Below are 24,076 nucleotides of genomic sequence, written 5' to 3' on the forward strand. Positions count from 1 at the left end.
CTGATGCTCCGAGATCAGATGCTTCTGTCTGTGGCTGGCTTTCAAAGTCTGCCCACAGACCCTGGCACAGAGACCTTCTTCGGCCTCTCCCACACAAATAAAAACTCACAAATCATTTTCTCCATTACATCTGTCTATTTCTTCACACACAAACAGGCAGTCAAATTGTTATTTCAGGAGTTGGCAGGGGGAAGATAAAAGAACAGTCAGGCCTGAGTTTATCAAGTAATTTGAATGTGATTATGTAAATGAGCTTTGCTCGATCCGTGGTACTGTGGACATCTGCAGTCCACAATGACTGTGACAAGTTGCACTCGCTCACATCCACTTATGTCTGCAGTAACTGTGTATGGCTGCTCATCCATTTGCTGCATTTAAATTCCTCACACACGCCTCCTGAGAGTTACATAGTGTTTTTTTTTTCAATCTAAAAAATGAGAAGGAAAATATGCATCAGTCATTTTACAGCCCAAACAAAAAGCTGATGTTGTGATCTTGAAGGGCACATCGTGAGCACTGTCCATTCACAATATTTGACAGAGAGAGATAAAGAGGTCACGATTTAGAGGAGGTGTTTCCAGGTGAGTTGTACACACACACACACACATAAATGCAGTTCGCAAAAATCCAATTTGAAAGTGTCATCAAAGTGGCAAGTGTAAATTTGACCAAAGGGCACCTGTTCAGCTCTGATTTATAACCTTTGACATGTGTCACATGCTTTCATCTTTTTACTCCCTGATGATCCACTTAGCTTACAGCATGCAGCTGCTGTGGTTCTATGATTTACTGAATGTGAATAAATATAAATTAAAGGACCTTAACCAATATTAAATGGATCCTTAGAGCAACTTCTGACTGTGAAGCCAAATTCTTTTTTTCACAATTTTCCTCTGTGGGAGAGAGTGCCATTGTTGAAACACCAGTAAGCCACATTGTTGCACTCATTGACATGTTACTTCATAACAGTAAACCCTTGTTGTTGTTGTTGTTGTTGTTGTTGTTGTTGTTGTTGTTGTTTTTCCCCATCCCACATACTCAATCTTGCTGGCACAACTTCTCACTATAGTTGAACAATTGTTGTTGCAAATATTCCCCAGAAATGCACTAAAAAGGTTTAATCATTATTTTTGCAGAAGAAAAGGAACTACATGGCCCCAGTAGATTAAAAAATGTTTGATCTCATTTTCTCAATACAACTGCGACCCTTTTTTTTCAGGGATTGAAGTCATTAGTGGTAATGAAAAGTGGGGGAAGACAGTCTTGTGCATTTGAGTAATTACAGTCAGAATGTTGCAAATCTTATTCCTTACATTTAATGGAAATGTACATCTGACAGAGAAATCCAATTTAACATTATAAGCTGCATGTTACCACTATCAGTACATTTAATTTTAAGTTTTTGTCTTTTGATGAGTCAAACAGCAACAACGTTGAGGAATTGATGCTAGCTAGCAGCTACCTTCCAGCTGTGCCTGCTAACGTAGCGCTATAGAGATGGCGTAACGTTAGCATTAACCGCTTTAGGGTCAAGGTCACGAGTCCTTTCATACCATTGGAATAAACTACTTTTTAAATTTTAACTCAAATCAATATGTTGTAGTCGATTATGTTTGTTAATAATGAAGAGTTAAAAGCTTGACTTGGTGGTCTGTTTGCTGCTGCATTGCTATCTCCCGAAAGGGTACTGCAGCTGCAGTTTCCTCTCCTTTAAATTCACAGAAAACTTTTTTTTTTTAAATGGTGACAGACCATTTTCTAAATGTACAACGACATCTCTGACATCCCAGAGACAGGCAACCACATCACACTCTCTTTATATTCAGCACGCTTGCTGTAATGTGCATCATTTCTCACCAGCTGGATTCACTTTCACTGTTTTTTGAGTCACAGCTTTAACGCAGCGCGGGCCAAAACCCATCAGACAGGGAGGAGGGAAAAAACGGTGTGTCCATGATCTAAAGTGCTGATATGGTGTAATGCCAGATAGGGAGGCTGCACTGTGTAATGCGGTGTGACCCTGACAGTCAGTTATCTCGTGTATTGCATATGCCAGAGCCAAGCTGCTGGTCCATATTGATGTTGCCACTGACCTTAAGTTGTTCCTTACTCAAGTTATAAAAAGTCTACTGTGACAGAACTATTTTTCTGAGTCACGGGCTGCGGCGTGTTGAGGATAAGAGAGGACACTGAGCTAAATTGGACTCTGTCAGAGTTGTTTTATCTCTGCTGTGCTCTATAGTTTTGTAATAGCATCAGTCACCTAACAGTTTACAAGTTAATTAGCGTCTAAAGTGAATATTTTAAGCGATTTTATCCATCTGTTTGTGCTCTTTTCTCAGCGGGGTTGTAGGAAAAGGTCTCTTTTGATGGTTTTATCTAGTTCAGGCGTGATCATCGTTAATTCTAAATGATTAATGACAGTGTTGAACCTCTGCACAAAATGCATGTAATTATCACTCAATGAAGACAGGGAGGGATTTTTCTGTCTTTCAAGAGGGATGTGAATGTATTCATTCATTAGAGTTACTGTGTGACCCCTTCAGATTTGAGTGCGTGATGTATGTTATTAATCTCCACCCTCTTTAACGCTATTAAATACTGCACTGACGTTCTGTTTGCAGGTAAGGGCGCTGCGTCTGTCTTCACTGCAGACCCCAGCCAGCTGAAGGGTGAGATGTACCACACGGCGCTGAAGAAGAGCCCACAGGGGTTTGGATTCACCATCATCGGAGGTGACCGCACGGACGAGTTCCTGCAGGTGAAAAACGTGCTGAGCGACGGCCCTGCTGCCCACGACAACAAAATGGCGTCCGGTGAGTTCAACACTCCATAGAAATAGTTTACATAGATTATTGAATTTAATCTTTTTCAATGGTTCCCCTCATGTCTCACTGGGGCTTTGTGATATTGTTCCATTTTTATTATTAGAAGGTAAGGACGTTATCTCACATGATTTTTTGTATTTCTGTTTTAATCTATCATGTTTGCCATGGGTCCTCTCCAGGGGCGTGATCAGGTCACACGGGTCACTGTGTGATTGGCCCCCAATGTGCCATCTCAAAAAGCCAAAACTGTGATTTGCAAAGGCTGCTCATAGTTTTCTTCACATAAAAATGTAGAATATATTCGATAGTTTTTACCTTAAATTGTAAATAAAACCTTTCGCAGCTTAGTTTCTGATGTTTCCACGGCCTCATGCCTGTCTACACAAACCATCAGTTGTTAGTGTGCGATGGATACAATGGTTGATATTGACAGAAGTATATGCCTCTCCTCACCTTCATGTAGCTTTTGCACAGAGTGCTGTTCAAGTCTTTTTAACAATGGGGGAAGTGGACTAGGTACAGGGATACAGCGGGACTGAATGGTGGAATGGAGATAAGAGGAGAGAGAGAGAGAGAGAGAGAGAGGAGGAACAGGGAGCTGCCAAAATGAGAAATATGGGCGAGCAGTGAAGAGGAAAGGGACATTTTAGAGAAAGGATTCATCTGACAAAGGAAAGGAATAAGTGCTTTCCGCAGGAATAGAGAGGAGTGATGTCTAGATTAAATACCAGCACAGGAACTCCCACTCTCACTTTCTTTTCTCCTCACTTTACTTGTTTTTAGGTGATGTGATTGTTGAGATAAACGGGATGTCCGTGCTTGGGAAGACCCATCCAGAGGTGGTGCAGATGTTCCAGTCTATTCCCATCAACCAGTACGTGGACATGGTGCTCTGCCGTGGTTACCAGCTTCCTCCAGATGTGGATCTAACCAGCGATGATCCTCTTCCGCCTCCTCCACCTCCGCCTGCCTCTCAGCCCCCGCAGGCTCTGCACGGCGGAGAGGTGGTCACCGCTGTGCCGCTCATCAACGGACAGCCGCTGCTTGTGAAAGGCGATGTCCTTCACGGCTCCTCGCAGGAGCTCCACTACGTCACAACGGACGCCAGCGGCCGACCCGTGGTGGCCGCCATGCCCAACGGCAGACAGGGCGGCGAGATGGCTTCAGGTCTGCTTCAGCCGGAGCTGGTGAGTGTTCCGCTGGTGAAAGGGCCGGGAGGATTCGGGTTCGCCATCGCTGACTGTCCACTAGGTCAGAAGGTGAAGATGATTCTGGACGCTCAGTGGTGCCGTGGTCTGCAGAAAGGAGATGTCATCAAGGAGATCAACATGCAGAACGTCCAAACGCTGAGCCACGCGCAGGTCGTAGACATTCTCAAGGACTTACCCGTGGGCAGCGAGGTCAACGTGCTCGTGCTGAGAGGAGGTGAGAGACTCAAAGAACAGCTCTGTTTTTGTCTGTTTTGGCAGAGTTACTCGCCATGTCAGACACCTGTCCACTGTCAACAGTGAAAAAATAACTATAATAAGGAATAATAATTTCCTTCACAGCGTTGTTTGCTTCATAGGTTAAATGGTACAGTTTAAACAAGACCTTAAAGGCAGGGTGGGTAACTTTCTCCAGATACACTTTTTAAGATTTTAGTTGAAATTGTCTTGTGCTCTGAGAAACAAAAGATAAAAAATCCATCATCTGTAGCACTCGGAACACATTTTATAAACCAATCAAGCCTCTCTACCCCGTACATGCATGAGCCCACACTCAAAGCATGAGCTGAAATCCGCCTCTGGACCGATGGCGCTAGAGCATAGAAGAGAGGGGCGTGGCTTTTGAGACAGCTTCGAGGGGAGGGGGTGAGTGAATACTGAGAACGGAGAGAAGGCTACTTTCCAAATCATGCCAGTTTTGGAAAATTACCAACCCTGCCTTTAAGACGAAAACGCAGAGAAGCATCCGAAGATTTGTTGGAGCGAGAAGGAACAAAGGGATCAGACAAATAACTTTGCAGCAAGCTTCAGAGAGCTTTGGAGTTCATGAATAATATTTAGTCATCTAAAAGCCACATGTAGCCAGGTGCCCTCTTTTCTGCAGAGCCTATGTGGAAAACACATGAATTAAGATGTATTAGATATTCCAAAGCACACAGAAGAGTGGATTAAAAAGCGCTGGACTAGAAAGGGAATGGACTGATTAAAGTATAAATACTTAACTCAACTGCCAGTTAGCACGAGTTACTTCACTGCAAAATTAATTGTGTGCCTCTTAAATGATGATAATAAATGAAATATATCACCCCCCCCATTACCCTTTTGTTGTACTGTTCCCTTGTGGCAGTCTGCAGAGTTATCCTTACCAGCATTGTTTCAAGAGAAGAGCCCTGCCATGAAAAAAAAAAAAAGAAGACATACACACAACACAGGAAGACCAGAAAAATAAAAAACATTGAGATCCGTTTTCTTCTCTGGGGTTCAAGCCATCGTCATAAAAAAGGACTTAACTGTGTGTTTTTACATTTATCTGACAGTCTGAATGGCTGTATCATTCCCTCCATCTTTTATTCTCATGCTTTATGCCCTCTCTTGACACAACTTGCTATTGCTGTCGATACACGTTCTACAGTTCCCCTGGGAGGTGAGGTCAGCGTGCTGATACTGACAGGAGGTGAGGGGGTGTTGTGGCTGGTAGGGGGGGGGGGGGGGGTCACTGACTACACACTGTTGTTCTGCGGGAGCCTGGGAGATGCCACTGTGTCTGTGGTCTTTTGAAGGTCACCACATCTGAGCCTGCTGCCTTTTTTAAAAAAACAAATAGAGACACCTGCACCCTTTTTAGCTGCAGCGATCATCCATGAGATGCGTTCAGATTAAGCCTGAAACACACCTTTTCACCTCCTAAACGTCAATGATGATATTTTATCCTGTGGCTCAAAGCTTCGAAATATGATCCAGGTATCCACGTTTTGTATGTAGTGGTCAAGGCAGCGACAACACATAAGCAGAAGTCAGACTCAATCTATGATTCAAGGTCGTCATAATGGACAGAACGTTGATACTTTTTTAAACGACATGTTTTAAATCAACATAATGCCTGTTATTTATGGTGGAGCCTTCCTTCCAGCTTCATATTCTGAAGAGTTGGGCCACTGACCACTGGTTAATGCTGCGTTTCATGACAAACGCAGACAACATGTACATCTTTGAGCCTTTTCTGATGTCTACACTCACTCTGTTTACGCCTCCCTTTGAGGCGTAATGCGCTCTGTTACAAGTCTGAGAGCAGAAATTACATAAGTGTGGGGATGTGCCTGATTCTGAGGGAGAGAGAGAAAGGGGGAGGAGGGAGAGTATGCACCCTTCAAATGTCTCCTACATCAGCTCCAGCTGCCCCTGGGGGGGGGGGGGGGGGGTTTGGGCAAACTCCATATTGGCTTTGATCATCAGCACAGCGCCGGTGATTTCCTCTACGACTCTCCGTCCACGACCCCCTTAAAGAGCCGTGGCTAAACTCCTATAGAGGAAGTGTCCCTGGGGGCCTCCGCCCTGTAGTCGCACCCAAAACCCTTTTTCTCTCTGCTCGCTTAGTATACCGCCCCCCCTCACTGCTGTGCCACCACCACCATGTACTACTCCACTGCATGAACGCACAGTCAGAGCAGAGCTGGACTTAGCCTGCCCAGTGGAAGAGCTAATGCCAGCTTTAACCCTCATTAGACAGCAGCCTGTGGCTTAGAAGAGGATCCCTGAGTGAGCGAGTGCATTTGGTTGTGTTTGAGCCTCAAACATCCACAGGTGAAGGTGAAGCACTGCTAAGAGGAAGGATGTGGGGATATTCGTGTTTCTTTAAGGTGCACCCATAGCCAACTTGACTTATCTCCGGCATGTAACGACAGGGATGTCGAAGCTTGAATTTTGCAGTGGAGCAGAAAAATGCCACTGCGCCTTCCCTTTTACATCAGGCTCCATTAACCCCTCATCAAGCCAAGTGTCAGCCGGGGCCCCACAGGGCTCCGGGCTCCAGAAGAGTGTTTGTTAATCCAGTTTACGCAAGGCGTGGAGGGCAGAAGAGGGGATGAGGAGGAGGGAGGAAGAGATGATCTGTAGGGAACAATCTTAGCGCTTGAGATGGAGCGTGTGGGTGTACTGTACAGCGAACAGGAAAAGAAAAAAAAACAGAGGGAATTATTGGTCATTAAATGATACGCATGAGTCTGTAATGCTCTCTCAAGCTTCCTGGGCTTTCACCATATCGTCAGCACTCCAGCGTACGGACTCCCCTTTAAATTCCACATGTATCTTTCATCGAACATGGATGTAAATTCCCTCATGGAGCATTCTTTAGTGAGTACACCTCTCGAGTTTAAAGCGGCTCACTGGTTTATTTTTATCCCTCCTGCTGCTGACTCTCAGTCAGAGACGCAGTGCCATCTGGTGGAGGACGCTTAAGGTAATATTTGTCCAAACCCTCTCTGCATTTCTCACCACGTTCCTGTTGTGTCTCTTCATAGGTCAAACATCCCCCGTGAAGAGTCTAAAGCCTGTGAGTAAAACACATATCTTTTTCCTACTTTCCTCTCTGTTGTTTCCCCCTCAGAGACTTATCCTTCAATTTAATTTCCAAGCTTTTGTGTCCTTCAGCTTAGCCAAGAAGCCTCCATCTTGCATGGAATTAAGTGATAGCAATAAATTTGAATATTGATTATACTTCTTGGCGCCTCCTTTTGTTTCCTCTGAAAAACGCTCTTAATTACTTCCTTTCAGTATTCGTATTCTCAGGGCTATTGTCAGGGGATTGCAATGGTAATGAAGCATGGATGAGCCTCTTCGGATATGCTGGTATCATTAATACAACAGTTTCACTTAGAGGAGTTGCCCTTTCTGGTTGAATAGGTCCTTCACAGCCACGGGGAAATCTCCTGTATTTCACGGCGGATTTATTATTTTATTTTCCATCCAATTCTCGTTGTTTAGTCTCAAAAACACGCGGAGGCATGGATATTAAAATCAGTTTTCGCCTAAAAGAAGAGAGCGAGACGAGTGACCTTTATAGCGTTTGGTAATCTATCACCATTAGATGCACAGTCCCTCGTCTTGTTTAATGAGCGGAATAGATTATCAATAAAACGTTGTCTTTCATGGGTGAATACCAAAGAATTTGAGAGCTAATGACATTTAAATTGCAATAATATTGTAAATGACGATACTTAAAGTCGCCATGGAAGCAACTTCAAGAGTGTCTTATGCTGCATCGTAAATCCAGCTGAAACAGGAAAGAGCCAATCACAAGATAGAAGGCGGGACATAATGTTAGGTTGGCTACAAAAAAAAACTTTTTGAGTCAAAAAATTTGTCGAAGCCAAGCGACAACCTCCCGTCTTAAAAAATGAAGCCAATGTAGGAAGTGCTAAATCCTGCAGTTCCTCGAGTGTCCTCTTGAGGCTGGCTCCAGGAACACAGGAAGTCACATACACACCCAACAGGCAAACAAGCTTATTTTACAGCATTAATAAAAAAACAGCCTGGTACACAAAATGAACGAAGTCTGATTAGTTATTGTTCTCACTGGCACACACTGTACCTGGATGAATTCTGTTTCAATGACTCTATTTTGATTTTGAAAACGATACGTGCTATGTAACCGTTTGTCAAGAGGCAAATGGTCGTTGCCCCATGATTGCAGGATGAGTTGTCAGACATTTCAAACGTTTTACAGAACGAGGAAAGATAGTTATTTTGATGTTAACATACTCGGGTAATGTTTCAATGCTGGATTAATACGGGAATATTTATTTTTCATTTTGCTTTAAATGTGTAGGAGGTGCTGATGGCTCATTTATTTCTTCACAGAGACAGGAAATGACGGCCAGCACAGAGACTCTGGATGGCATCACGGACTCCGCCCCCCAGGCTCTGCCCTACCACTCCAACACGAGCACCCTGCGCTCCATGGAGTCCCCCAAACGAGACGCCACCGAGTTGTACCTGAAGTCCAAAGCCCTGCTGGACAGCAGACGTACGTGAACACACCATCAGCTGTCTGCTTGAAGCCATTATCCCTAACAGCCAATCTATAAGATCAATAACAAACATGTATATAGTGCTAATCATAACAAAAAGTCATTTTGAAATTTTAAGAATAGAGCAGGACTTGTCATGTTATTTAGAGAGACCTATCTTTAATGTATGTGAGCACTTTAACAGCAGAGGAAGAAAAAGTTCCTTTAAAAGTCAGAAACTTTGAACAGAGCCGTCTGACACAAATCGACTGGCTGCAACAATTAGATGGATTGATTTTGATGTTTTTGTTTTTTTAATTGTAGATAAGTTTAAGTTTGTTTTTATAATAGTTTGTGAATGTAATTTGTTTTTCTTTTTTTCATGCCTTGAGCTTAAAAACATTTTTTTGATTAGTGTGTAAGGTTTTTATATTTTTTTTTATTATTTACTTTTTTCACATGAAGTACATGAATTAGTATAAGAAATAAAATTGAACACAGGATTTTTTTGGGGGGAATTTAATACAATAAAAAAAAGATTAGCAGCAACATTATTCGCAGATCAATTATTGTGTTATCTTTTGTCAGTATGAAGGTTCGATCTTCTACCAATTTTAGCTCTTTTGTACAATTATTATTGGTTTGTTTTTCTGTTGTTTTGAAAATGTTACATCCAGAATGCAATGAATGAACTGTATTGATTGGTTTGTTTATTGATGCTCAGAGCCTCACACCAAAGACATCGATGTTTTCCTGAAGAGAGACATTGAAACGGGTTTTGGCTTCCGTGTTCTGGGAGGAGAAGGTCCACAGCAGCCAGTAAGTGAACTATGTTGAACTCTTGTTTGTATATTTTAATCTATACTAATTATATTATGTTTCCTGCCAAACAAAGAGAGGATTAACCGTTCAGTTAAATCAGGGAAAAAACAAAGTTTTGATTGGAAACAAAATCTACAACGAGCTGCAATAACTTTACGTCAGACAGTTCTTCAGTGGATTAACCCTTTATCAGAACGTCTTCCCCCAGGTGTACATCGGGGCCATCGTGCCCAATGGAGCGGCTGAGAAGGACGGGCGTCTGAGAGCTGGAGACGAACTCATCGGCATCGACGGCGTGATGGTTAAAGGTCGTTCCCACAAGCAGGTGCTCGACCTGATGACCAACGCCGCCAGAAATGGTCAAGTTATGTTGACTGTTCGCAGGAAGGTCATCTACAGAGGTGAGGAACGAGCATTATTTTTTTTTTGTAATAAAGTGAGGCCAGGTGCACACTCCATGATTTTAAAGACGTCAGGGGGGGAATGTGAGCTCATCCTGGACGACTGAATCATTGATGATGCACAACCAACGCTCATGATTTATGTGCTCAAGCTGCACAGTCGTGTGGTTGGGCTCCACCCGAGTTCCTCACATTGTACAAATGCAATCACGACAGAGCATTGACAAGCGTCGAAAGTCACCTTTAAAAACTCCCTCAGATGGATGTTAAAGTCGGATCTCCGTGTATGTCAGTTTTCTCATATGCACGGCTCAAACGCTAAGCTAACCTGCCAGCTAAATCACAAGAAATATTCCCCGTCAGCTGGAGGTCCACAGATGTTTCCAGACACGTGTGTTTCGTGATATGAGGGGGAAGACACAGCAAACAGACATGACTGCTGTTGCCATGGAGCTTTCCGTGCTGTCTTCCACTTCAGGTAGACACACTCAGGGAAATAAAAGCCCAGAAGTTGGGGAACCAGTTGGTGGCTCTCTGCTCTCCCCGTGCGAGTGTATGACCAAAATATGAAAAATATGTCAGAAAATCATCCAGCCGGTTGGGATCGGGTCATGATCGACCATCGTGCCAATCTTAACATCAACTTTTGTGCATTCTTGAGTTCATTCGAGATCATGAAGATTTTGCGTCATGGTAACCAGAAGACAACAAAAAAAAAACATTAGATATTAACCTACATCGTGAGAACGTTATTAAAGCAAACACTGGAGGAGAAGAGAAAGTTTCCAATCAGGAAAGAAACAAGAGCTGCTTGTTGTTACACATGTCTCCTTTGGAGAGACTCCAAGAGTAAGAAGTCAGCATCAGAAAAATGCTTTTAAAACAATAAAAGAAAGTAATAAAGTCGTGAAACGGAGAGAAAGTCAACTCTTCATGTTGTAAGTTTGATCGGTCGTAGATTGGCAGATTGATGGTTTTGACGTAGTTTTCTCCCCGCTAACAGCAGCAGCCATGAAGTGTCTCCTGCTCCACTCTGACTTTTATTATAGGCTTACAACACTTCACTGTGTTCCTTTCAATTGCATCTCTTCTCGCTTGTAAAAATACAGAACATCCACACTGTTCAGTGAAAGCCCTCAGGAGTGCACACACACACACACACACACACACACACACACACCTTATCACCTGTATCCTCTTGTTTCAGATGCCACCGATGAAGAGGTTCAGGAAATGGCTCCAGTGCTGGTGAACGGGTCCCCAAAGCTACCTCGCATCCCCATGCCCAGCGCTCTCGACCACGAGTCGTTTGACATCACGCTCCACCGCAAAGACAGCGAGGGCTTCGGCTTCGTCATCCTCACCTCCAAGAGCAAACCTCCGCTGGGAGGTAAGAGTGACTTCTGGAACAAACCTTTGAGTGTTTACATTAACAACATGGTCACGAGGACAAAACAGCTAAGTGTTTTTGTAGTTTTCATTATTGTAAGCCAAATAAGATAAAAAAAAGAAATGATGCTTAATTACATAAACAGAAAAGCATGTTTAACATAATGTAGGTCTGTGGATCTCAAACTTCATAAGTTTCACCACAGAAAATATTTCGCTCTCCAAGTACCACTGTGACTGCTTCAACGTTGAAATACAGTCACAGCGTCTTCATTTACCTTCATATACAGTCTGCACAGGCGGCCATTTTATTCCTGATATGCACATTATTTAACATCGACCACACACCTGGCCTGGACTTATTCTCTGTGCCACTCCGAAAGAATCCCAACTGGATGTGACCCGAGTCTGCTCCACGTATCTGTCACACTTTACTTCCTAACGTTTCCTGTTTGGAGCCACAAATGCAAAATCATTTAACCATCATATTTGTGTACTCCGCTTGCCATCACAGCTTTGCTTGTTAAACGTTTGAGAGACTCCCAGTGTACCACAAGAGGGATCCTGCGAACCACAAGTGGTACTCGTACCACAGTTTGATGACGAAGGATGTCGGTAGTGTGTGATGTGATAACTCACGTACATGCATTAATAGATATATGACCTTTAAAGTAAATAACTATGTCATAATATAAGTCCCACCCTTTCTGCCTGCATGTGTTTTGGTTGGTTTTTGTTTCACTTCCTGACTCAGTAGCCAATAGGCAGAGTGTGTCCACCTGAGTAAATCGGGCCTGAGCCTGTTTAAGAAGCTTCCGCTGCGACGTCCTCTCTCCTCTCAGACCTCGCATTCAGGACTGATTTATCAGACTTACATCATAATGATCCTCTGAACCTTGGTTTCTGATCGGTTCACTTCCTTTAAGCCACTTTGTGACACATCAATACTTAAAGTAAATGTGTGTAATTCTACGACAGTGTTTTTAAAGGGCAAAAAAACTGTATTGATAAGATTTTTATAGAAGTCCTGTCGTTTTTAGCACATGCACATCCAAAGTATTCTGGAGGAGACGCACGTCTCGATCACTGTTTTCTCTGTTATAATGAAAAGTTGAATATACTGTAGCTTGTTGCCGGGGAGATTTCTGTGCCTTGCTTTTTATTTGAACATAGACAAAGCCGTTATCCGACACGACGTCTATCATCACGACAGCTTTACAAAACACACGTGAAGGTTTTCATGAAGGTCACTCTATTCAAGCCTCCGTGTCTCCTCTTCACTTCACATCTGCTCTTTCAGTGATTCCACATAAGATCGGTCGAATCATTGAAGGCAGTCCCACGGACCGCTGCGGCCTGCTGCACGTCGGAGATCGTATCTCAGCCGTCAACGGGCGCTCCATCATCGAGCTCTCTCACAACGACATTGTTCAGCTCATCAAGGAGGCCGGAAGTGTCGTCACCCTCACCGTGGTTCCAGAGGACGGTCAGTGTCTCCGCGTGTGCACACGTCTGGAATGATCATCGTTATCTATTCAAGTCAGCCGCATGTTCAGACGCTCTGAGGGTTTTCAAAATCAGATAAGACTCAGGACCCGGGTCTCGAAGAGGACACCTGTGAGAGTTTACAATTCTTTAGTCGACAGTAAAGAAAAGATAAACATTGGATTAGGTGGTGTTAGAAAAATGCAGGATGTGAGGAGGAGTCTGTATCTGAACTCTGCTGAGCTGGAATGGAGGAGAGAGAACACGTTTTAAAATGTGACCGCAGCAGCATGATTGGATGAAAGATGCTGCTGCAGAGTCTTGTTGGTTTGTTACGTAAAAAGTAAACACACATAATCAGCTGATCACCAGAGCAGGGAGACAGAGGGAGGGGCGAGGTTGAATGAATGTCCCCCCTGGTTTGTGAAGGAGCATGTTCAGGATCGGTCACTGTCATTAGAAAGAAATGACGTCAATAAAATAAAAAAGATGATGCAGAGAAATGATGATGACAAACAGTGAAAAGGAAGGCAGAGTTCAGGCTCTCTGCAGATGGAGAAATCGTCACACTCTTTTTGTACAGCATGAGTGATGATTGAAAGTGTTCTGTAGGAAAACCTCTCTCAACATGCCTCCTGAAAGAAGTTCAGGGTTTACTTTTGTTCTGGTCAGAGATTTAAAAAAAAAGATTGTTGAAGAAAATTTGCCTCAATGTCTTTAAAAGCAGACTTTTGCCATTTTTCAGAATATAAGGGTCCTCCATCTGGAGCGAGCTCAGCTAAACAGAGTCCGGCTCTCCAGCACAGAGCCATGGGACAAAGATCAGCTCTGCAGGATGAACGGTAAGAATTCACTCCTTTTCATATTAGATCTACAAGGGGAACTTAATTTTACACTTTGCTGTCAAGTCATGCTACACACACTCAAGGCTGACATACACAAGCATGCACAAACAGGACATGCACTAAGGGTCTGCCAGAGCAGCCCTTTGCACAAGGGCCACCTCAGCACTGCTTAGGAAGTGAACCAGCTACCAGAACATCTTCCATACTTTAGTCCACACCGGGAGTTGAACCAGCGACCCTCCTTTTCCCGACCCCAGTCCCTACAGACTGAGCTACTGCCGCCCCCCCAATGTTGTTACTGAAAAAACATTTTTTCTTTTGTTACAGAGAAAGAAGCCTTTGAATCTTTCCAAGCTTTATATCAGCTCTATATCAGCACTCATAGAAGACTTCTAATCCGAGTGTGTGAGACAAGACTTTTTAAAAGTTAATAAAGCTTTTTTTTTTTTTTTAGCTGATCAAATTTCAAACTCACACCAGTTTTACTTTAAAAAAGAGCAAACTGTGTGCTATAGCACCAAACACACCTTGAAAAAAAAAAAAAACATATCACTGGAGGCAATACTGAGAAATGATTTCTTTCCAATTATAATGGCCAGTTCCTTCTTCACTCTTAATGCTCAGGCGGACCCTTCTCTCCCTCCCTCTCCTTTGGCCTGAGGAAATGCACCAAGAAAAGTCTCTAAAATTGAAAATAAATCACATGGTTATGGTGCTAATATTCCAGTGATGATTATTCTGGCCTCTGACAAACTCTCATGAAATAAACATGACATAATGGTTTGTTTTTGTCAGCACAAAGAATAAGAGAAACACATAAAAGGGTGTGAGCGATAATACGGACCATAAAGAGAAAAATAACAGAGCCTACAAATAAAACATCAAAGTGTAAGAAAGGAGCCCCCTCCTTTTTAATATCCAGCATTTTATTGGCTTTCATTGTTTGCATAATTGTGTTGTTGTGTCGATGGCCTGCAGCGTGCTGTTTACAGCGTGTTACTGATGAAACGCCTCTCCTGCTCGTTGCAGATTTAACCTGGATGTGGAGGAGAAAAGAGAGGCGCTCAGCTGGTCCGACCACAAGAGTCTCTCTATGAGTGAGCAGGGGACGCTGTGTGTGACAGGACCCAACCAGGTCCGAGTGATCCCCTTATTTCATATTTTCATTGTTCTTACGTGGAGTGAAGGGAATTTAACCTACACTCTTTATGATTGTGTGTCGAAGTAAAAGTCAAACTGTTGCTGTGTATTGGTGCAAAATGTGCTGGTATTCATGACTGTGTGTTATATTGATGTCGTGTAGGGTTGTCTGACGGTGGAGTTGGAGCGGGGTCCCAGAGGCTTTGGCTTCAGTCTGCGAGGGGGGACCGAGTACAACATGGGTCTGTACATCCTGAGACTGGCTGAGGACGGACCTGCTCAGCTGGACGGGAGGATCCATGTGGGTGCTTATTTTATTTGACCTAAAAATGTTCACTTCCAAAGATGGACTCTTACATGTAACATCATAAACGTTACGCTGCTTCCTGTTGGAACGAACTGAAAATGTTCTGAGAGACGCTGAGGTGGGAAACAAAGTGCTGCTACCACGGGACCACACAGTGAACGGATCAGTATGAGGTCAGAATGTGAATAGTCGAGGTCAACTTTTTCTTTGGCCAATTTACATCCACTCACGTGACTCCGCTCAAGCACCGACGTGACGAGTCATGAAGCGATGTCCTAGTTAGAGTGTCGTATCACACGAGTCAGAACAACAACGTCTGACTGAACACGACATATACTGTCTCACCCCTTTCTCTCAAACTGTGTAGAGTTTGAGTTTCTCTTATGCCATGATGACGCTGTCTAAAAACACAGAACTAGTCCCACTTCAGTGTGAAGGAGAAAAACAACGACATGCTGCTAGTTTTCCTCTTATTAGAATAAAGGCTAAAAGTGAAAGGTTTGCCTCAGGGTGGTGTGAAAGAAAAGTCACAGCTCATTAATGTCTGAGGTCGTTATCTGAAGGGGTAAATGTATCCAATAGAAGGAGAGCATCGCTTTATGAGATATTTCTCTGTCTGCAGACGAGTGAAAGTCGAGCTTATTATGGAAGTTCAACATGAAAGTTCTCTTCACCTTTCCGTACTGAATGTTTTAAAACGATGCTCCCTAATCTTCATCATTGATGGTATGAATGTAAAATCTTAAGAGATACGCACATCCCTCGGTATGACAAGATACTGCACAAATATTTGGTGCCTTTGATGACTTCTATTTTGGTGCCTGGACGTGCTTTTCTAGTCTTCTGACGACTCACATTAACACACTGATGGCAGAGGCTGCTCTGTAAAGTGTCCGTCAGAAGACCGTCACAGGGGTCGCCGGTGGCGCAGCGGCAGTGCGCGCGACCCCACGTATTGAGGCTCAGTCCTCGCGCGCGGGCGGCCCGGGTTCGCGTCCGGCCTGTGGCCCATCTCCCGCATGTCTCTCCCCACTCTCTCTCCCCCTTTCCGACTCTATCCACTGTCCTCCCTCTACAATAAAGGCAAAAAGGCCAAAAACAAATCTTTAAAAAAAAAAAAAAAAAGAAGACCGTCACACTCTCAACACACTGAGCCACAACCGCTCCGTTTGATTGAACTTAATAAATAAAATGTTTTATTATAGTTGTTATCATTAACCTGTATCATTTCTAGGTTGAACATTCTGGTGTCTTGACAACCCAAACTTGAACTGTGCTCATTCACTCGATCTGTCAGGGACATTTCGGTGGTAATGTTGGGAAAGCTGCTTTTGGATGCTGTTTGGTGTGCTATAAAACCTTTTATTACGTTGCTGAAATTAAAAGTAACCGTTTTATAGAGGAGAGAGGTACATCCGAGGCTCGTGACGGTTCAAAGCTGTCTGCCCTTTATCTGCTGTGTGCTTAGAGCTTATCTGTTTTCATTTAGCAAAGTAATTCAAGCTCCCTTTACAGCAAACTCAAAGAATGAAGAGATTGTCTCTGATTGGATTAGATTTATAGTTTGTATTTATTACTCAAACTTTATTTCCTTCTGTAGCAGCAGCAGCAAGCGTGCGTCCTTCTTTTGTCCTGCAGTTGGAGACACTGTAACGGATTCTGCTCTTTCTCTCAGAGGAGCTTTTGGGAGAATCAGAATCTGCCCACAGGGGTGAAATGAACACAGTATTATTGTTGTTATTATTATCAGGGTGAGAGGGGAGCTGAACAGAAGCCCCGAGCCAGAATCAATCTAAGACTTTCCAGATGAGCATCTGTGGTTACGACTTTGCCTGTGGAGGGAGGAGAGAAATGTCAAGACAGATTAGATCCAGACAGACTGACAAGTTTACACATTTTATTCCGAGTTATTTTGTCATCTCCAATAATAGAGGGAACATTCAGGGTGTTACAAGGCCGTGTGTGTGTGTGTGTGTGTGTGTGTAAAGAAATGCATATTATTTAATAAAGCCTGTTTGTGAGGAGGCCCGTTGATTTCAATATTTGTGCTTCTGTTTTTTAAAGAACATGTTCTGTGTTGCTAACAGGTTGGAGATGAGATCGTGGAGATAAACGGGGAGCCTGCTCGGGGAATCTCTCACACACGGGCGATTGACCTGATCCAGGCCGGAGGAAACAAAGTGGTTCTGCTGCTGAGGCCTGGAGCCGGCCTGGCTCAAGATGGCAGTAAGTTCTACATGATTTAGTTCATTCTGTGACAGTAATAGAGAAAAGACTGTTTTATATTTTCCTCTGAAGTTATCTGGTTGATATGGACTGCCTTTGGGCCTAGAAAGCCAACACTTGCGTTTGATTCAAAAAGTACTCTTGGTTCAATGCAAAGGGTCGCGTCTTGTAGGTTTAGGTATGTCATTATTAATAAATCACATTTTCATCAGGACCCAGTAGTTAAAAAGTATTCTGCTTCAATTCAAACATTAATTTGAAGCTTTACAAAGAGCCATTACATATATTCAGTGTCTTTGTGCAGAGCTAGCGGTTTACTTCATATTACATTCCTGAATCAAAATTTTAAAGCTCCTGTGAGGAACATTTGGGGTTTTTTTGAGGATTTTGTCGAACCATTTAAACAAATCTGATCATCAAACTTCTGGCCGACGGTCTCCTTTGCTTTTTGAGTCCATAAAGAGACATCAGAATGAATGTCATTCTCTTTCATAACCAATTAAAATCTCCTTATAGTAGCTTTAATATAAACAGTTCGAGATATGAGAGTAGTATCAGTCTCTTCATGTATTCATTTGCTTATTTTACCACACAAGATATCAAACTGCTAATGTGAGTTAATAGATTAATATATATAATTGACAGTCAGATTGTGCCTACAAAGTGTTTGACGTGTTTTTCAGTAAAACTTGAGTTAGCAACGAGGGTGTGTTTATCTCCTCAAAGTGTTTGCTGGTTTACGAGGCGGGAACAGTAGTTAAACACACGTTTAATCCACTACTCCATAGCTAATGTTTTGCTAATGATAATGACTCCATTTGCTTGTAAATGATGAAGCCTGTTTTGGAATTCCGCCCGTGTTGATTTGGATTCACTGTTTTCTTTATTGGGAGTTTTATTTATTCATTAAATCTCTAACCATCTGCTTCCTTGTGACTCTTCTTCTCTTTCCCTGATGCAGGTAGTACATCTTCTACTGTGTGCTACTACACTGAGCACCAACACTAACATCTTCACTGCTTTCTAGTGGCCTCTTCTCTTTTACCTTGGTAATTCTCTGCTTTCTAACACACCTTACCTCTGTTGACCTCAAAGAGTAATCTACAATTCCTTTCCTTACTTCTCTATATTTAAAACCTCTGGAAACTCAATGATCATCTCTGAGCTGTCACTTACAATGACTGTACGTATATGAGCATTAAAATGTGTATAGAAAGTAGCTTCAGCCAAAACCCTCTCACACAGTGTTGGTTTAAGTGTCGAGATGTCTCATAACATAGCCTAATCAAAAGGCCATTGATGCAGCATGAAGATTTTAAAGTACGCAGCCAAACGAAGTCGACTGTCAATGCTAATACAAAGAGAATCACTGCTCCTGCTGCCAACACACAGAAATACAGGCTCATCCTCTCATCCTGAGGATTACAGGAGGACTGCCCCTGAAATCCTCCTGTTCTGGTTGTTCACACATGCACCTCACTGGACTATACCTGTTGTACTGTGGCGAGGGGACGGGGGCCTTGTTTGAGCCTGAAGTGTAACAACTACCCAAAAAGTTTTAAAAAAAGACCTGAAATGTTATATATAAAAAATAAATTAATTAAAAAAGGCATCAAAACCAAAAATGTTTTTGCCCAAAATGAAAAAAGTTTTAAAATTATTCTGAGAAAAATATTTTATCTGCCCCATAATGTAATAACTGACCCAAAAAGTAACAACTTACTACATGGGCTCAGCATTTTGTTACATTATCGACCAGTCGTACAGTCGTAATAACATTTCGGGTCGTTGCAACATGTTGGGTAGTTTTTACATTTCGGGCTCTCGCAGGACTAAAAGGAGAACATTTGACTTAATTTCAATGCTATGCGTAGCTACACAGAATCACACAGAATATCCACAGAAAGATGGAGAACAACAGACTGGCGAACAGAAAACACGATGCAGCAGTTTAATGATATGCACAGAGATCACAACAGTCAGACAGTCGATGGCTGTGCTCTGTTCCCAGAGAACAAACCTCACCACCTCCTCCCACTCGCTCGAAATTGATATTCCTTCTGCCTTTTTCACATCAGCTAACTCTTTATTTGTAAAGATACCAGTTAGCTGGGAGGAGAAACGTTAGCCTTGATTTGAACAGGAGGACAGATGAACAGAGAGGGTAGTGATTGGGAGGTGAGAGTGAAGGATGAGATGCAGCAAAGAACAAAGGGTCCAACCAGGGGTCATTGCATTGAGGACTGTAGCATCTGAATGTGGATCTCATGCTTTAACCATGAGCTATGAGTCCCAGACACTCTTTTTTTTAATATGTGAAAGTTTATTTTCCCTAAGGTTGGAATGAATGCTTAATGTGGCTCAGTTTTCATATCATTCATTCTTACTATTTCAGGCCACATTTCCAGAGGTTTTAAGTAGTGTGTGTGTGTGTGTTGAACATTTACATATTCACATGTCAGTGTGCACATCTAAAGTCTGTGCTTCTCTTACAGGTCAACATGATCAAAAACTCATTTCACCCGCAAGCTATTCCGGAGAGGTGTTTTTCTCTGACACATCATCCCCGTCCTCTCTATATCCAACCGGGGCTTCCATGTTTGTTTCTCCTCCCTCCTCCAGCAAACTGAAACATTCCCACAGCTGGAGCGCAATATCCCCACAGAGTCTCAATTCTCGCAGCAGCAGGGGTTTGAGCTCAGTGGAGGAGATTGGCGAGTGGGCAGACAAGAAGGTAGAGAGGCCTTCTCATGCCTCCCTTGAGCATCTGAACTTCTACAAGAGGACCAGGCCCATAAAAGACACCAGAGAGCTAAGCAGCCCAAAGAAAACAGGGGAGACAATTCCTAAAGCCAAAGAGCAACATCACAGTCCCAAAAAGACTGAGCGTCAGGCACAGGACGAAGCGCTGAGCAGGAAAAGGACCTCACAGAAACCGGCGAAAACACGATCCACGAGCCCGAGGAAGACTCCACAAGCTGGACAGCAAGTGGCTTCAACCCCGCAGCGTACAGAGCAACAACAAGGACCTCAGAGGAGATTAAAAGACTCTCCCAGCAGAGAGAGCTTGAATCATGAAAAGAGAAACGGCAAAGGGGGTGCTGTCGAGATCAGACGATACTCCCAAGGAAAGGAGACGGAAGGGAGAGGAGATAGAACGAGGTCTGGCCGTGAGCCAGAAAGTGTTCAAAGAAGAGTGGCGGAAGATCCTCAGCACCACAGGCTTTCTCCTAATACAGAGAGACAAGCAGAGAAAGGTGCAGGTAGAGACTTAAGGCAGAGAGTTGCTAACGGGAGGAGCAAATCTGCGAAAGAAAGGAATACAAGTAAAGAGACAAACATCAAGAGGGAATCACAGTTTTCATTTAAAGATATGCTGAGTAGGAAAGGATCTGTTGTTTCGCCGAAAGAACCTGAAGACACATTTACATCCTCCAAAGAAGGTCGTGGTAGGGAGGACTTTGTGGCCTCTATAAACAGCTTTCCAGGGACCTCACAGAGTACAAAGGGACCTCTAAGTCCTGGCCCTTGGAAAGTGCCCAGCTCAGCCAAAATCCTCTCGGCGGCAGAAGTCTTTCGTGACCCTTTGTGATAGAATATCGAATCAACAAGACTAGCGCTGTGCCATGGAATATTTAACAGCACCCTCTGTGGATTGTTTTTTTCTGAGTTCATCCATAAAACAGAAAAAGTGCAACCCTGCGCCACTTTTATTACCTTTGGACCAGATTTGTCTTTTTGACAAGGTCTTTTTTGGGAGTCCTCTGACATCACCTGTGGCATGTAGCAGCTCCCCACCTCTGCCTTGTCCGCTGCTTCAGCAATCTTTAATGTTGGGTTTTTAGCATGTGCAGCATGCTCGGGGCCTTGCCAGAAAAGATTTTTTTTTGTTTTGTTTTGTTTTTTTAAATGTGAATATGTGCCAATCCTGGGAGCCTCCTGTGGAACTACGACTACCAACAGCGCTTCACCCATTACAATGCAATGACCCATATGCAAAGAAAGGCCTCTAGCCTGTAGTATACCACACTTACGACTGTCACCGGGGGTTTCATTTGCTCTCTGACTCATTGCGGAATACTTTGACTTGTCTTTTTCTTAAAAGTTTGCTCAACTGCATGCAGTAGATCCTTCAGTTTGGTTTTTTTTCTGCACGTATTCTGCACATCACTGAGGATGATCCTGACTCTTGTTTCTAATTCTCATTCTCAACACCAAGCAAATTTCTAATAACAACCCAGCAAGCGCTCACTTTACCAGGGGACTCGAGACTGTTCTATGGTTATAGTCATGCCTCTCCTCCATATAAAAAATATCATTTAAAAGACCAGAAACTTGTGGTTTGAGATCTTGTTTACCATGTGTATGATAACCAACCTGTGTGTAATTTATTGAGATAATAGATTGATATGTGTATATGTAGCTGTACCAAGCCATTCCACATTTTGATATAGACTTCAAAGATTTGTCCCATGTTATTTGAGCTCTCACTTTCCTTCCAATGTTCTTCGGTGGTAGGACTTACCATGGGACTTGTAGTTCATGAACTGTATAGGTAATGTGCAAACTGCTGTACGAAATGTTTGCAATCGCTCAAAACGTGTCTCATTGTGAAATATAATATAATATACATATATATATATATATATATATATTTGAATGTGTCATGTTTTGCAGATTCTGACTTTTAAATATCTATTGGATTCCATTGCACTGCATCTGCCCTTGTAGCAAAACAGAATGACCATGACTCGTATTTAATTTGTGATGTTAACTTTCTGTAATGCATTGCCAGTTTTTTTTGTTTTTTTTTGTAATTTTGGTTTTATGTTGACAAATGAGGGTTTTTAATGTATGTTCTTTTTTTTTGTCAATCCTGCTGTGTGATTATGTGCCAGGGTATAGCTTGAAGGATAAATGAGCTTTGAGAGTTGCGTGGTGGTTAAAAAAAAAAGATGTAAAGCATGCTGCTGACGTAAGGCCGGTTTACAGGGATCCAATCTTCCAACATACTTTAAGGGTAGTTTAGCTGTAGGCTTTAAAAATACACAACAACAAGCGTTGGGACAGTGAAAGTCAGACATAAGCTGTGTTTCCACCAAATGAAGCTGGAACTTTTAATCCCAGGAGCAAATTAAGCAGATATTCAAGTTTGTATGAAAGCAGGTATTTTCTGTAGAACAAAAATCATCTGAAAATCACTCCAGAACATGTAAAAGAACCAAACATCTGTGTTCAGCAATGCAAGTCCCACCTGTAAAGTCCCAGTATAGAAAAAAAAAGTACCACCCACTACGAGTAACATTTCAGGGTAAGAAAACATGATGCAAAAGAAGGATGTGGAATGAAGCGACACTATAATGACAGCTGTTTGCGTTTCTATCAATTCTACGAGCTATTGGACATATTCAGTATTGCAATATGATAAAAATGTCATTGCCCCCTCCACTGGTGAAGTCTTCTGAAGTTTTCCTGCAGTGTAAAAGTGTCAGGTAGCTAGCAGGTAAAAGTCATGGGGATGACATCAGCTGTTTGCATTCACACATGCGGCTTATCCCCCAAAATGTCTGATTTCTGTGCATGTGTGAAAACCCCCATTCGCCTTTTGTTATGTTCATCCAATAAATAGTGTAAGAACTTAATGAATCCCTCCAAAGTCACTGTACTTTCAGAAGGTATGAAAACTTGCAGAAACCTTTAGGGTTGTAAAAAAAAAAAAAAGAAAAAAGGCTATTTTGAGATGAAAATGAGAAAATGAAATCTGAGATCCTTCTTAACTCCAAAGATCACAGGTAAAGTTCTGGTAGTGGAACCAGCTACAGTCCTGTTCACTCTGAGGCTGGTAAGGACACAGAACTTTCAGTGCCAGAGACCACTTTCAAATAATGCAAACACAGTTATCACCAATAAGGATAAAGCAAATAAGTCTGCTGTTGAAAAAGCTCTTGAATGCTTCAAGTACTCAACCACATTCAGTTCTGCAAGTCCCACCCCTAAAGTCCCAGTACTTTCAGAAAGTGCTACCACACCAGCAGGAACTTCTGGGAGGTAAAATAAAGTGCAAGGGAGATAAAGTCTTTGTGAAATGTTTTTCAGGACTTCAACCAACCCCTTCCCTTCCCCAAAAAGCCTGATTCCCGTTGTGGAGTATGAACATCTAAGATCCAAGTCCACAGGGAAAGTTCCAGCAGTGGAAACGCAGCTTTAGTCTTATTTCACTGTTACTTAAGTACATTTTTGATGCTATTGCTTTGGAATCTAAAAAAGTAAATATACTAAACGTACCCACTGATACAACTCAAGAGATTAAGATGTATATTCAGATGAGCTCAGGGAACACAACGTAGTAGCAAAGGTGCATCACTGTGCATCAAGTCAATATCAATGAAAGTCAATGGGTGCTTATGTTCTGTGACAGACAGTGATGTGAGCCTGTGATTGTAAACGGGTGTTTTCAGGTTAACAATCACTTGAGGATGTGCCGTGAGCCCATCTGTGGTTGATGTTTGTGCAATAGTTGGGTTGGTTTAATAAGTTGATCCAACCTTGAGTGTCAGGTACAGGCAGTTCACTCTGGTTTAACAGATAATGCCCCTTTTTTTTCTATGTCCCTTTATGTCCCTTTTGTTCTACTTTATGCT

At 42.7% G+C, this 24,076-nt stretch overlaps 1 protein-coding gene across 2 annotated transcripts in view; it reads left to right on the forward strand.

Annotated features, from left to right (window-relative positions):
• magi3b (membrane associated guanylate kinase, WW and PDZ domain containing 3b) overlaps positions 1-22,774 on the forward strand; it is a 159,593-nt gene extending 136,819 nt beyond the window's left edge. The window contains exons 9-22 of one of the 2 annotated variants that reach the window (XM_079341827.1): positions 2,625-2,816; positions 3,612-4,253; positions 7,333-7,364; positions 8,672-8,837; positions 9,545-9,639; positions 9,836-10,043; positions 11,251-11,433; positions 12,733-12,918; positions 13,663-13,759; positions 14,792-14,897; positions 15,066-15,203; positions 17,297-17,435; positions 18,397-18,484; positions 19,931-20,018. In XM_079341827.1, coding sequence (XP_079197953.1) covers positions 2,625-2,816; positions 3,612-4,253; positions 7,333-7,364; positions 8,672-8,837; positions 9,545-9,639; positions 9,836-10,043; positions 11,251-11,433; positions 12,733-12,918; positions 13,663-13,759; positions 14,792-14,897; positions 15,066-15,203; positions 17,297-17,435; positions 18,397-18,443 — 2,231 coding nt within the window. In that variant the 3' untranslated portion in view covers positions 18,444-18,484; positions 19,931-20,018. Of the gene's footprint in view, positions 1-2,624; positions 2,817-3,611; positions 4,254-7,332; positions 7,365-8,671; positions 8,838-9,544; positions 9,640-9,835; positions 10,044-11,250; positions 11,434-12,732; positions 12,919-13,662; positions 13,760-14,791; positions 14,898-15,065; positions 15,204-17,296; positions 17,436-18,396; positions 18,485-19,930 lie in introns of both variants that reach the window. The other variant, XM_079341826.1, reaches the window with a different exon arrangement.
• Positions 22,775-24,076: the final 1,302 nt, after the last annotated feature.

This window comes from Symphodus melops (assembly GCF_947650265.1).
Source record: "Symphodus melops genome assembly, chromosome: 4".
NCBI classification, from domain to species: domain Eukaryota; kingdom Metazoa; phylum Chordata; class Actinopteri; order Labriformes; family Labridae; genus Symphodus; species Symphodus melops.